General features: G+C 42.0%; 1 protein-coding gene across 7 annotated transcripts in view; it reads right to left on the bottom strand.

Annotated features, from left to right (window-relative positions):
• Positions 1–13,449, bottom strand: part of CIT (citron rho-interacting serine/threonine kinase) — a 166,940-nt gene that overhangs the window by 67,440 nt on the left and 86,051 nt on the right. For 4 of the 7 annotated variants that reach the window (XM_059408549.1, XM_059408550.1, XM_059408551.1 and 1 more), the window contains exons 14-19: positions 10,892–11,062; positions 10,591–10,641; positions 9,807–9,860; positions 6,889–7,029; positions 4,953–5,078; positions 1,486–1,581 (exon numbers count right to left, since the gene is read on the bottom strand). In XM_059408549.1, the coding sequence (XP_059264532.1) occupies positions 1,486–1,581; positions 4,953–5,078; positions 6,889–7,029; positions 9,807–9,860; positions 10,591–10,641; positions 10,892–11,062 (639 nt within the window). The remainder of the gene's footprint in view (positions 1–1,485; positions 1,582–4,952; positions 5,079–6,888; positions 7,030–9,806; positions 9,861–10,590; positions 10,642–10,891; positions 11,063–13,449) is intronic. The other 3 variants (XM_059408554.1, XM_059408553.1, XM_059408552.1) reach the window with 1 other exon arrangement.

Below are 13,449 nucleotides of genomic sequence, written 5' to 3' on the forward strand. Positions count from 1 at the left end.
AGAAAGAAAGAAAGAAAGAAAGAAAGAAAGAAAGAAAGAAAGAAAGAAAGAAATTAGAGACTAAAATTCTAAGTGAAAGCAGAAACCTAGAGAGTTTAGATGGGCATAAAACTGTTTTTAACTTGAGGTATTTGCTGAACCAAATAAACTTGAACTTCACTTTTAATAGCTGTAAAGGGTAAGAAGAGCGAGAAGTCTAAGCCCAGGGCCACCCTCAAAGGGGGCACATATTTCCATTCAAAGCCTCAAAGAATTCCCAACAATAATTTTCTAAGGAAAATGAGCAACTGGCCAAGCACACAAGAAGACAGCCACCATGAAAAACAAGAAGGAGAAACAACAGAGCAGAATCAGACCTTCAGATACATCAGATACTGGAATTATCAAATAAAGAATATAAAACAACCATGCTGATGTGTTTAAAGAAGTAAGAAAAGCTTAAAAATGAATGCAGGGAATAGAAAATTATTGTCTTACGTAATCTAGTAAACTTGGGAAGGAGCCAAATAAAATGTCTAGAAATCAAAAATACAGTAACTGAAATTTAAAACTCAGTGGATGGGTTTAATAGCAGATTTGACAGGTAAGAATTAGTAAAGTAGAAAACCATCCAGAACTTACCCCCAATGTGCATCGAGAGATAAAGAAATGGAAACTATGAAAACAAAAAATCATATGTGAAGCCCATTCAAACTCTCAAAAAGAAAGAAGGAAGGAGAAGGGACAATATTTGAGATACAGTGACCAATAATTATCCAGAACTGATAAAAGATACTAATATATTTTAAAGTCCTATCCAAGCAAGATAAATAATCAATCTGCATTTAGATATATCACAGTAAAATTTTGGAAAATTAAAGACTGGGCAAAATTTTAAAAGCAGCCAAACAAAAAAAGAGCAATGACTGTCAAAGAAAGCAAAGGTTCAACTGACAGCTAACTTCTCATTAGAAATAATAAGTCAAAAGACAATGGAGTGACACCTTCAAAGGGTGTCCTAAAAAGTAAGTGCCAACCCAGAATTTTATCCCCAGGCAGAACATCTTTCAAGAATTAGTATGAAAAAAATATACTTTTAGACCCGCAGAACCGGGACCTTGTCACCAGCAGGTCTTCGCTAAAGAAAGTCCTCAAGGATAGACTTTAAACCAAAGGAAAAGGTTCAGGTCTGAGATGCAGAAAGGAAATTAAAGCAAAGAATGGTGAGTCTGTGGCTAACTTGAAATTATCATGGACTGAATGACAGTGGGGTGAAAAACACATTAAAAATAGAACAGAGATTACTAATTAAAATATATATGTATGTCTTTTTGAATATCCCCCACATGGGTTAATATCTCAACACCTCCCACCATGGCCTGAGGACAGCATTTACCCCAAACAGGCATTGGGTCTAGCAAGAAGGAGCCCAAAGTGTCCCGGAAGAGAGAGAAGCTAGGTCATGCCAGAGGGAGAATGCCAAAGAAAATCAGAAAGTGTGTTTACTTTAATTTTTTCCTCGTAGTGCTGTTCTTTCTGTTTCAGGTGCACCTCTAGGTGCTGGGCGGAGACCTGGGCCTCGCGGTGCTTCTCCTCCAGCTCCTGGACACAAAGGAACAGACGGTCAGGTATGCAGAGGGAAAGACATAGTTCAAGTGTGTTCGACATTCACGGGAAACATGACTTTGGCACTGGCACCACAAGCAACAGGCACATGTTCCTTCATGACTAGCCCTAAGGCTCTTGGGAAGGAAACCACCACCGATCCTTGGCCCTGGGGTTTCCGGGTCCAAGTATTCAAACACATACACACACAGCTGGGGGGCTGGGATCAGAATGCTGTCAGTGTGACAGGTCAAACAAAGGCACATCTTCATCTGTGCACAGAGAATGGACAGTCACAAGGCAACATTTGAAAGTTTAGTGCAGCACAAAGCCCCTGTCCACTGCCTTGAGCCTCAGGCCATTTTCACTGTCATAACAGCCTTAAATGAAAATAAGTAATTTCAATTTCTTTTAAACTGCAAGTTATTTTATTATGATAAAAAAAAAATTTGTATTTTCCTGATTAGCAACATGATTGCTCACCCTAGCAATGGAAAGTAAAGAAATGTTACAATTCAAACACTTTGAGGGTTAAATGATTTTTGTTTTAACTGACTAGTATGTGGAGAAAGTGAGTATCTGGAGATGCTCCTATGGTATCATGTTTATAGGCTACAGTGCTAATAGGAGCAAAGTAGAACATAAAATACACTGATAATAATGACCCAAATATGTATGCATATATATTAAAGATGGGAAGAGAATTTGGAGTGATATAAAGTGATATAAATAGTTCAGATGTAATATTCCCTTCGTTCTAAGATTTCTGCTTTTAAACAAAATCGTTATTCATTTGAAAATTATACCAATTCATTTGCCGATGGATTATAAACTGATCTTATAAAAGGCAGCATTCAATCTACTGAAACATTCTCTAAATGCAGATCTCTGCATCCACATTAATTCTTATGAATCTGGACCCATTAGTTAATTACTAATATCAAAAGTCATTATCCCAAGTTTTCATCTCTTCACAGTTGTGAAATTTTTCCTTCAAGTGGAAGTAATTATGAAAATTTTGAAGAATAAGGAAATTATACAGGATATGTCGTTAAAACGGGGGAAAAATAGTTTCAGATTCACATGCACATAAAATGTTACTGATTAAGCTTTTGAAATTCTAAAGCCTACAAGCATTGACTTTGCTTCGGGGGCCAGTAAAGTGTTCAATTTTAAGACCAGGTGCACAAGATCTATTGCAGTTTAACAGATGTGATCTTGAAACGTTGAATGTAAACAGGATTTTAATTAATAAAAACATACTTTAAGGGCTTTATGTGCACTAAAGGATCTCCTGCAATGACTTCTTTCATTAAAGCAAAAGACTTTGCCATAATGAGAATGCCAATTACCTGTTTTGAAAAGGTCTTATCAGAATAGCAAATATTTTAAAGCAAATGACATTTTGGGATCTGTTTCCAAGCACCATCATCATATGGCAGTAGTAAGGACCCCCTTCTGCCCACGTCCTGGGTACTTCACAGTCTAAGCACAGGTTTCTTGAACAAAAGGCACTTTCCAATAAAAAAAAAAAGGTAGTCAGGCAGGTGGCAAGATACCCTTCAAACAAAGAAATCTGTTTACTTTTTCTTTAGGTTAGAAATTGCTTGATAATCATCTTGTCTGAGTTTTGGTCCTCCTAATAGAGTACAGGAATGGAAAGCAGAGTCTAAAAACAGGTAAAAAAAAAAAAAAAAAAAACTCAGATCCCTGGACCTGATGACTTGAAGACCCAATTTCTGGTCTATATGTGAATGGAAGTTAACAACACAGAATCCAAGAAGGGAGAATGCTCTACTCCTACATTTTAATTGCAAGCAAATCTTTGGAAAAGCAGATATTCTAAATCTGACTTCTTGGTGGTTTGGCATTTTTTGTTGTTGTTGTCATTTTTGTAAAACATTATCTTTTCTCTATGTATCGGATCAAACTCTTCAGTCCTGTTATGCAAACATGGTTCTTCACTGCTACATTTCCAGCTCCTAGAACAGTGCTTGGCACATAGTAGAAGCTCATTAAATATTTGTTGAATGAATGAATGAACACATCACCATTAAACAGAGAAACACTTTGCAACCACAAGAGACTTAACCACTTCGTTTGCACCAAGCAAGGGACAGCGGTGGTGTGATCTCAGTAGGATCTAATTTTACTCATGGTAAAATTCACACACTTGACAGTCGCCAAGAGAAACTTTGATGATGGAACAAGAGAACAGAAAGGGTAGACTAACAGTCACATTTGCCTTTGTGTGCAGACGTATATACAAAGACTGTGTTAAAGCAAAACAATTCAACCAATTTCTCTTTCACCTGTTCACTCAAGAGCATCCATATCTTCGTGAATATATGCAAACACAGGTAAAGTTTTGAAGGGTTTGGGGGTTTTGGTGGGTTTTTTGGGGGGGGGTTGGTATTAAGGATAGGTCTGTAAGTTGGCCATTCTTGAGTTCATATAGTCGCAGGTGACCCACTTCCCAGAAGTGATACAGAGAGACACAGAGAGAGATGCACCGGCCTGCGCACCACCTCGCCTCCTTACAGTGGAAAGGAACAATCGACCACTCCAGGGTCTCTCCTAGGGGCAGGGAGAAGGGGGCTATGAAAAGATTCCATGTCATCGCTAAGACTCCCACGCGTGGCACACATTCCTGGCTTTGGGACTGAGATCCAAGGACAGTCCTTTAAAAGTTCACCTGCCTAGGACAAAAACCTCACCACATCCGCAAGTAGCACCCAAGCCAGGCTTCCTTGATGAAGTTAATTTGGTCACCAGAGCCGAAAACAGAATCATGAGGCTTTACAAACCTAAAAAAAGACTTGCTACATCTAAGGAAATTAAGGGGGGGAAATAATACTAATAACCAACTGTAGCAGAGAGAGTGAGTGGGTGAACGCAGATCTATGACAAATACTACTCTGAGAAAAACAGCCCTGCCTGACTAATTTCTGTCTTCTCCAAAAGCAAAAATCTGGGTTTGGGTTTTAAAGGTCTAAAGCCCCACCGTTTTGCAAATTGCCATCGCAACGTTAACAGCCATACAAAACTCTGCCAATAGAAGTACATCAGTGCTCCTGTAAATATGTATTGGAAATGACAGAGGATGCACGTTCATGTTTTAAAATGTCAGGCGGTAGCAAACAGAGCAGAAAAGTAATATTTACGGATCTGTTACCGGTGCCGAGACGTCCAACATTTGGTTACTCGTGCTATCCTAGCATGGGGCCGACACTGAAGCCGCTTCTCTCCACTCACCTACTCGGTGATACCTCCCCTGGGTGACGGCGTTCCGTTCCTCTTTTCACCCCCTTCCCTCTGTGACCTCTAACCTGTTGTCTTTTAACTTTTCAGCTTTTGTTCCTGCTCACCAGAATTTTATCAGCCATCTGCTGGATCTGTTGGGATTTTGTCTGGATGTCATCCTTCAGTCTGTTTTCTCTACGCTCCATGGTCTCTAGCCTCTTTACCTTGTTCTCCAGAGAATGGCGGCGTTCCTGTAGATCATGAATCAATCAGAGAGTTTTAATGGAGTAACTGCTATGGGCACAGCGCCTGCACCAAGGGAGAGTGCCCTCGAGAAGCATACGCGCAAGGCAGGAAGAGAAGTCTTGGGCACCCGAAGCAACAGTGAGGAAAAGAAGATTCTAGAATCCAAGTACTTGGTTGTGTTGGGTTACAAGAGTGCATTCATTCATTCAAATATTTACCAAGCGCCTACTATCTGCAAAGTATCACACTAGGCATCACGGAAAATACGGAGAGGGAGCCGACAGAATTCCTGCCCTTGGGAAAGATAAGACAAACACAAAGAAACATAATAGAGGTTAAGATGGGTAAGGGCCATACAGAAAATCGGGTTCAGAGGGCGGTGGGAGGTTGCAGGCGGGAGAAAGTCCTTTTCGCCGAAGGAGCCAAAGGGAGAAGTCACCGAGATGTGAGCTTTGGAGAGTGCTGGGATACCCAGGCTGGACTGGGGAGGGCAGGAGGGGAGGGTGGAAGGCCCTTCAGACAAAGGCCGATGCATTAGCACAAATATGGAGGCGGTAGGGAGCTGGCAGGGAGCCGGTGAGGCCGCAGGAGAAGCCTCCAGCCGCTAGAGCACAAGATGAGTTAGGGGACAGAGGAGAGAAGGTAAAAGGGAGCACTAGTGGGTCGAATGGCGCCGAGTTTCACGTACCAAGTTCAGGGGTGCACACAGGACACAGGGAAGCTCTGAAAGCTCTGGGATGGGGCAGGGGTGCTGATGAGTCTCCGGCTGAGGCCAGTGAGTCTTATGTCAAACGAGCCAGTGGGGAGGAAGGGAAGATGGAAAGTAGAGGGCCCCGAAATGACGAAGTGGGCTCAGCTAAGGGAAGGAAGGCCTGGACTGTGAGGAAGCCCACAGAAATGGCAAGTAGGGGTGAATGGGGGAGACAGTGTGGCTGGATTTATAGGACCGAATGGCAGGGAGCAAGGAGGAAAAGACGATGTCAAGGTTTCAAGCCTGGGGTGACCAGATGAGTGACACTGGTCCTGACTGGCATGAGGAGATTAAGAAGGGAGCCCCACTCATGGGGGAAGATACTGAGTTCACTCTAGATTTGATGCACCCGCCAGCACCAGGGCAGGGGAAGGCAGAGGGCCCGGCAATGTTGGGGGGGGGGGGCAGGGGGAGGGTTAAGTCAACTACGATCTGTTCTCTGTGACAATCACCAAAGTGGTGAGGGAGGTGGAGGGGAGTCGGGGGGAAGTGTTACTTTTTATTCTCTGCTCTTCAGTACTGTTCAAGTTTTCTACAATAAGAAGACACTCATGTGTTTCCTGTATAATTATATCAAATATTTCAGCAACAACAACAACAACAAAGAATTGGAGGGAGAGAAAAGGCCCAAAACACGGGCCCTGGGGGGGCCATCGACACACAGGTAACACCTGAAGCCTTGAAAGGTAATGTTATTAAGTCTGTGGGAAGAGGCAAGGAAAAACAGGGATGCGGAGGGAAGAGAAAGAGAAACTTGAGGGAGAGTGTTACAGTTCACGGACTGAAACGTGAATCCCCTGCAGGTTCGTGAGGCCAGAGGAAAATGAACAGAAAAGCAGTGTTCTTATCAGGACATCTTTCTACTTGAAGCTGCTGTGACCAGTCTTTTCTTCCCCTTTGGGGAAAAACGCTGCCAAGCCTCTCAGGTTCCAAAGGGATTGGCAGAAGGGAAAGCGGATCCGCAGTGTCTTCTTCTCGGCACGGCCCAAAGCTGGTCGGCTGCTCGCGGGCGGCCACGCCGGGACCCAGACTCAGTCCAGCACGGGCTGAGGACCCCTGCTCACCTCAGCCTCCACCAGCTTCTTTTTTATGCCTTCGGAGGAGTCCTCCCGGTTCTGCAGCTTCTCCAGCTCACGCTCGGCCCGCTCCTTGGCCTGGCGGATATTCTGCAGCAGCTCGGTGGCCTCTGTGCTGGCTTTTACAGCCTACCCGGGGCGAAGGAACAGGAGAAAGAGGGCCAAAGTCATTCACATATAAAGATGCTGGTGATCTCCTCAATGGGAAAAGTCAGGCAATACTGAGTGTATACGTACCAGATCGATTTTCAAAACCCATTCACATTCACTTTATTCTGCATTTCCTCTCCATTAAAGTGCATATATATATGCATACATGTATTTATACACACACACACATATACTATATATTATAATATGTATTATATTATATATAATGCATTCTAAATTCAGTGATGTTTATATATATTATATTTAGAATTTAGAATGCATTATATATAATATAGAATTTAAAATGCATTATATATAATACATATTGGAATAATATAATAAATATTATTTATATATGTGTATATATACGTAAACATCACTGAATTTAGAATGCATCGTACAGTTAAAATGGACAGCAGTTTTTCCTTCTTGGGGTGCACAGATAGAGTGTCTAATAATCATTAGTATCTTCGATTCAATGCAACATAGTAAATGCAAACACAAAGGCCTAGCAGGACTTATCTACCCAGGTGTGAATGTATTTACCCTCAGAGCATTAAGTTTCTCCTTGTTTAGGGGCACCTGGGTGGCTCAGTGGGATTAAAGCCTTTGCTTTCGGCTCAAGCCATGATCTCAGGGTCGTGGGATTGAGCCCCGCATCCGGCTCTTGGCTCAGCAGGGAGCCTGCTTCTCCCTCTCTCTCTGTCCGCCTCTCTGCCTACTTGTGATCTCTGTCTGTCAAATAAATAAATAAAATTTTTTTAAAAAGTTTCTCCTAATTTAATTATCTCATTTGCTGACTTTCCTACAGGGAATCTGTACTTTTATTAAAAAACAGGATAAAAACTGTAAGCTTTTCTTCAACCTACCAAAGTCTGTAACAACCATAGAATTCACTGGTAATTCACAAATCTCTGCTTAAAAAGAAAACAAAAGAAAAAGCTACACCTTTTGAAGTTAATTTTCGTTTGGATCCTAATGACACTGCTGCTCTTACAGCATCATAGCACAGATCTGAGAGTAAGAAACCAACAGTCTCACACTTACTGGCTTTGAATTATAATTTTAAAAAGTCGAACTTCAAGAAAACTTCATCTTTGAGACTAGCACTGTCCAACATGGGAGCCACTGGCCCCAGGGAGCACTTGCAATGTGACTGGAAAATTTATTTTTAAGGTAACTTATGTTTGATTCGTTTAAAAACTGAAAGAGTATAAATGTTTTAATATCAGATACATGCTGCAATGGTATTTTGGCTCTATCGAATTAAATAGACTGCATTATTCAAATAAAATCACCTGTTTCTTTCTGCCTGTTTAAGGTGGCTACTAGAAGATTTAAAATTACACCAGTAGCTGACACTCGTGGCTTGCATCATACTTCTGATGGAGAACACAGTTCTAGATAGAAACGGTATCCTTATACAAACATCTAGCTGAAAGAGGGCTAAGAAGGCTTTCATTGGCCATCTCCAGGACAGGTGAGAAGGAGGCAGAGGACTGGATGACAATCAAAATGTAGTCTATCCACACAACGGAATATCACACAGTCTCTAAAGAGAAGGAAACTCTGCCCCACGGTACAATGTGGAGGAACCTCTAGGACATGATGCGAAACGAAATGAGGCAGTCACGGAAGACCTAATGCTCTATGACGCTACTCCTCAGAAGGCTCTAGAGCAGCCCAAATCACAGAAAGAGAACGAAGAACGGTGGTTGGCCAAGGGCTAGGGGGAGGGAGGAAGGAGAATCAGCAGGTCAAGGGTTTCACCTTTGCCAGATGAAAAGGTTCTAGAGATCCACTGCGCAGCAACGTGAATACATTTAACACGACCAAACTCTATCCTTAAAATGGTTAAAATGGCCAGGGTGCCTTGGTGGCTCAGTTGGTTAAGCATCCGACTCTTGGTTTCAGCTCAGATCATAACCTCATGGGTCCTGAGATCGAGCCCCTAGTCAGGATCCATGCTCAGCAGGAGTCTGCTTAAAAATTATCTTCCTCTGCCCCTCCCCCAACTTGCATGCACAGCACAGATGCACACGCTATTTCTCTCTCAAATAAATAGATAACTCTTTAAAAAAAAAAAATGGTTAGGATAGTAAATTTAATGTTGTGTGTTTTTCACCACAACTTTAAAACAACAACTACAACAAAAAAGAGTACGAAGAGGCTCTATTAAACCAGGCTAGGAAACACAGGGCCGTCTTTGCTGGGACAGGCATATCTCAGAACCATGGCCGTTCTGGGCCATGCATTAGCATTTCCAGAGTTCAGCCAACGGGAGGGTCATTAGCCCCAACTATACAGGATGCCTTAAAACAAACCCACCCCCTCCCCCACCTGGAGATGACTCCCCAGCTCCCCCAGTCTTCGGGTGGACAGTTTCACACTGAAAGCCATCTGGGCCATGAACAACACCTGCTTCTCTTACAAATGTGCAAAACAGGGAGCCTGGCCCTCTGAAGGGAGAGAAGCTGGCCTCTTGGCCTCATGGGTTCTGTCATAGTATAATTAGAACTTTTACTTGAGAGTCTCACGCAGCTTGGGTTTTTAAAAATAAACACAGCTGACATGTGTCAAAAAGAAAAACTATATTCAGAACTCTGATATTTTCAGGTAATAGCTCACTCCCCCTTCATTTTCCTCGGTGCAGGCTGACTAATTCTGTCTTTTTCATCTTTTGGGCTCCAGGACAAGGCAAAGAAAAGTATTTGGAAATGAGGGGTAAGTTCCCAAAAAAATCACCTCGGGCTTACCTTTTCCAGCTTCTCTTGGAGCTCCTGAATTTTGAGCTGTTGCTCAGCATTGATCTATAATTAAAATTCCAGGAAATAAAGCAAAAAATAAGGTGGCATGAATGGCTGGCTACATTTACTGCAGTGCTATTGTCTGAAGGTTTCTATGGGGTCTTTCTGTTCTGTTTTCCAGCCCCCACTAATGGAGAGAAAGAATAGAGACCTATCAGAGAAATCTTTGAATGTCCCCATGAAAATCTCCATGCTACTTTCCTAGAACCAATAATACAGAAAGGGCAAGAGAATCAACATTGCCCAGTGTCTTAAGATTATAGAAATTTTCACCTATGTTTTATTAGGTGTCTCGGTTTGTACGTTACTGTGATCAGACATGATAAAAAATGAGGTATCTTTCATCCCTATAACAACAGTTAAAGCTAAATGTGGTTGCCCAAAGATTGACAGTCAAAATAAACCTGCTAGAGTTCTCTATCCATTGCAAGAGTATTGTTAACCAATGTCTGGCAGTGTAGAGTAACATTTAAAAGATTATCAGGCCTCTGCATGGCTCAGTCAGTTGAGTGTCCTACTCTTGATTTCGGCTCATGATCGGTTCTGAGATGGAGCCTTGAGTTTGGTCTCTACACTCAGTCCGAGTCAGCCTGTCCCTCTCCCTCTGCTCCTCTGCCCCAGCCCACCCCCATTCCCATATGTGTGAGCTCTCTCTCTCAAATAAATAAAATCTTAAAAAAAAAAAGTTTACAGATTGTCTACCAAATATAGCAGGACCAGTAATGGAAAATACCTTCTCCAGTTTGGAATAATCCCCCACTTCAGGCTTCCCTTGATCCTTAGCCTGTAATTTAAGAGATAAAACATATTTTCTTGATATCTACAGCCAAATGATGATGATGATGATGATAATAATAATAATAACTACATTATCTTCTATTAAAAAAAAAAAAAAAAAAAAAGACCAGGAGCTTTGCAGAGTACTCCCTTATTCCCCAAACATACACTCATTAAGCTAGTATTCCCTTGATTCTTACTAAGATCAGCCAGGAGTTCTACCCCAAAAACAGCCTTCTGAGAGGCGGCTTGGCTACCTTCATTAGTTTATGCTGACATTCTGTCGCTTTCCGCTTGAACTCTTCAGCAGCGAGCCGAGACTCTCTCAACTCCGATTCATAGAGATCACTCCGTCTCCTTGCCGAAACAAGGTCCTCTTCCAACTGATTCATCATCAACCTCATTTCTTCCACTTGAGCCTGGTACTCCTAAAGAGCAGGCAAGGGGAGAAAGGCAAACTTTAGAACTCCTTAAAAAAAAATTAAAAAAAAAAATTAAAGGCAAGCAGTGAAGACAGAAGACCATGGACCATGGGAGGGAAGACGCACGTTGAAGACAGATTGGCAGGGTGCGGTCCTAGAGAAGAGATGGGTCAAAATGGACAGAAGAGAGAGGTGTAGGGAGGGTCAGGAGGGAGATAAGTATATTAAGTCTTTAAACTAACTTAATGTAGGTAGGAGCACCTCGTTGGTTCAGTTGGTTGAGTGTCAGACTCTTGGTTTCAGCTCAGGTTATCATCTCAGGATCGTGAGATCGAGTCCTACATCGGGCTCCACACTCAGCATGGAGTCTGCTTGGGATTCTCTCTCGTTCTCTCCCTCACCCTCTACCCCTCCCCTCACGTGCTCTCCTGCTCTCTCAAATAAATCAATAAAAATCTTTAAACTGTTTTAACATAGATCATGTATCATTAGTGACACCATTTGGAACATGTGTACCTGTATCTAATAAGAGCTTTTGAGCAAATAATACCACACAAGCAGCACAGAACCTGAAGGCGTTTGCAACCCAGGAGAGCTTAAAAGGGATGCTCTTTAAACAACCAGGATAAACTGCTTACATGTAGCTTTCTTCCAAGGGTAATCATTTATATAGATTTGTCCTTTAGAAGTCATGTGCTCCTAACACAATTAGACATGGTACTAGTTTTAAAATTAACCTTTCAGATGGCGCAAGGGGGTAATTGGAAATCTCGGTGGAAAGAATCTTGGAAGGTGAAACTCATCATGTCGGTTTCTGACCATTAATTTCTCTGGGACCAAAACTGAATGATGGACTTAACATTGCTCTTGAATGCAAGTCACCCTGAAATTTGGAAGAGTCAGAAATGCTGGCTCTGGTCAAAATAACTTGTGAGCAAAACTCCAGAGAAAGAATTATCTTGTTCCTTCGAGCAAACCTTTAAAGTGATCCAAACAGCCTGACCTTTTCCAAAATGAATTTCTAAAATCAAAACAGAACATTTGAATCGGTTTTTCAAAATTGGATTTACGAAGAGAAATGATTCTGAAAACTTTGGGGCAAAGTATAAAAATATTCTGTTAGCAAAATCAAAAAGCATATGCATATGGGGATTATGAATGAACATGTATCCAATCCAAGGTGACTCAGGGTGGGGGGAAGGAATTAAAATGAAAAGAATAAAGAATTGAGTCAAGACTATCTTTGATATACACAATATACAGTGAAAATCTCTAAGATCTGTTCTCCCAGGAAATCATTAAAGAGGTATCAATTAAGCAAGGACATGTTTTTAACCGGTAAAAATAATAGATTTTTTAAATAATAGGATCTAAAGCAAACCTTTCATCCAACTGTAATAGGCAGTCCCTCAGGAGCACACTAAAGCGGAGGTAATGTTCTTAAAGAAAACTAGATAGTTTTCATGCAAGCACGCCTCTCTGTATAATTGGGAGATGAAAATAATGAGCCCTGAGTGCAGCACGGTCTCATTTCGCTGTGCCCACCCATAAGCATACTATTATTGAAGGTCAGTCCCAGAAGTTGTGGGGCACCAGGCTGTCTGTGGAGTGCACACAAAGTGGCTGATGCTGGGTTCCAGAACCAAAGGTCTTCACAACCTGCTTACAGTTATCTGAACTGAGACAGTGGAACATGAGGCCGGTTATGTGAAATGACGCATCCTTTACTTGAATCCTTTATTTTCTGTCCCTTTTGGCCAGGGTTGGATTATGACTTTTGTGGCTCTGGGCACTGTGCCTCCCTGGATCCCCTCCTCCATTTAAAAAAAAAAAAAAGCATTAAAAATCATATTTTATGGGGCGCCTGGGTGGCTCAGTCCATTAAGCGTCTGCGTTTGGCTCAGGTCATGATCCCAGGGTCCTGGGATCGAGCCCTACATCGGGCTCCCTGCTCAGTGGGGAGCCTGCTGCTCCCTCTGCCCCTCCCCCTGCTCATGCTCATGCTCTCTCAAATAAATAAAATCCTTTTTAAAAACTTATATTTTACAATGGCATTCATATAGAGACAAAAACATGAGTATTATCTGCAAAAACAGTTTCTTTGACCTAAAAGCTCACTGTTTTTCTTCTCACTAAAAACAAGAACAAAAGACGTGTAAGCCTTTTATGGGTGCCTTAAATTACTGCTGGCTTGCTCACAGGAACAAACCCTAAGCTCCAGAGGAAGCAAAGAGCTGAGAGAAAATCTTGGGCATCTTTTACCCTCAAGCTCCTTTTTCTGTCTGGAATTTCTGTCGGCAAGAGGGAGAGGGGTAAGTGATTTTTGTGTTTTGTCAAGAGCAAGGACAGAGTGTTGTTCTTTCCCCTCAACATTTCTTTTTCCTGAGCTGTCG

The sequence above is a fragment of the Mustela nigripes genome, chromosome 8 (assembly GCF_022355385.1).
Source record: "Mustela nigripes isolate SB6536 chromosome 8, MUSNIG.SB6536, whole genome shotgun sequence".
NCBI lineage: Eukaryota > Metazoa > Chordata > Mammalia > Carnivora > Mustelidae > Mustela > Mustela nigripes.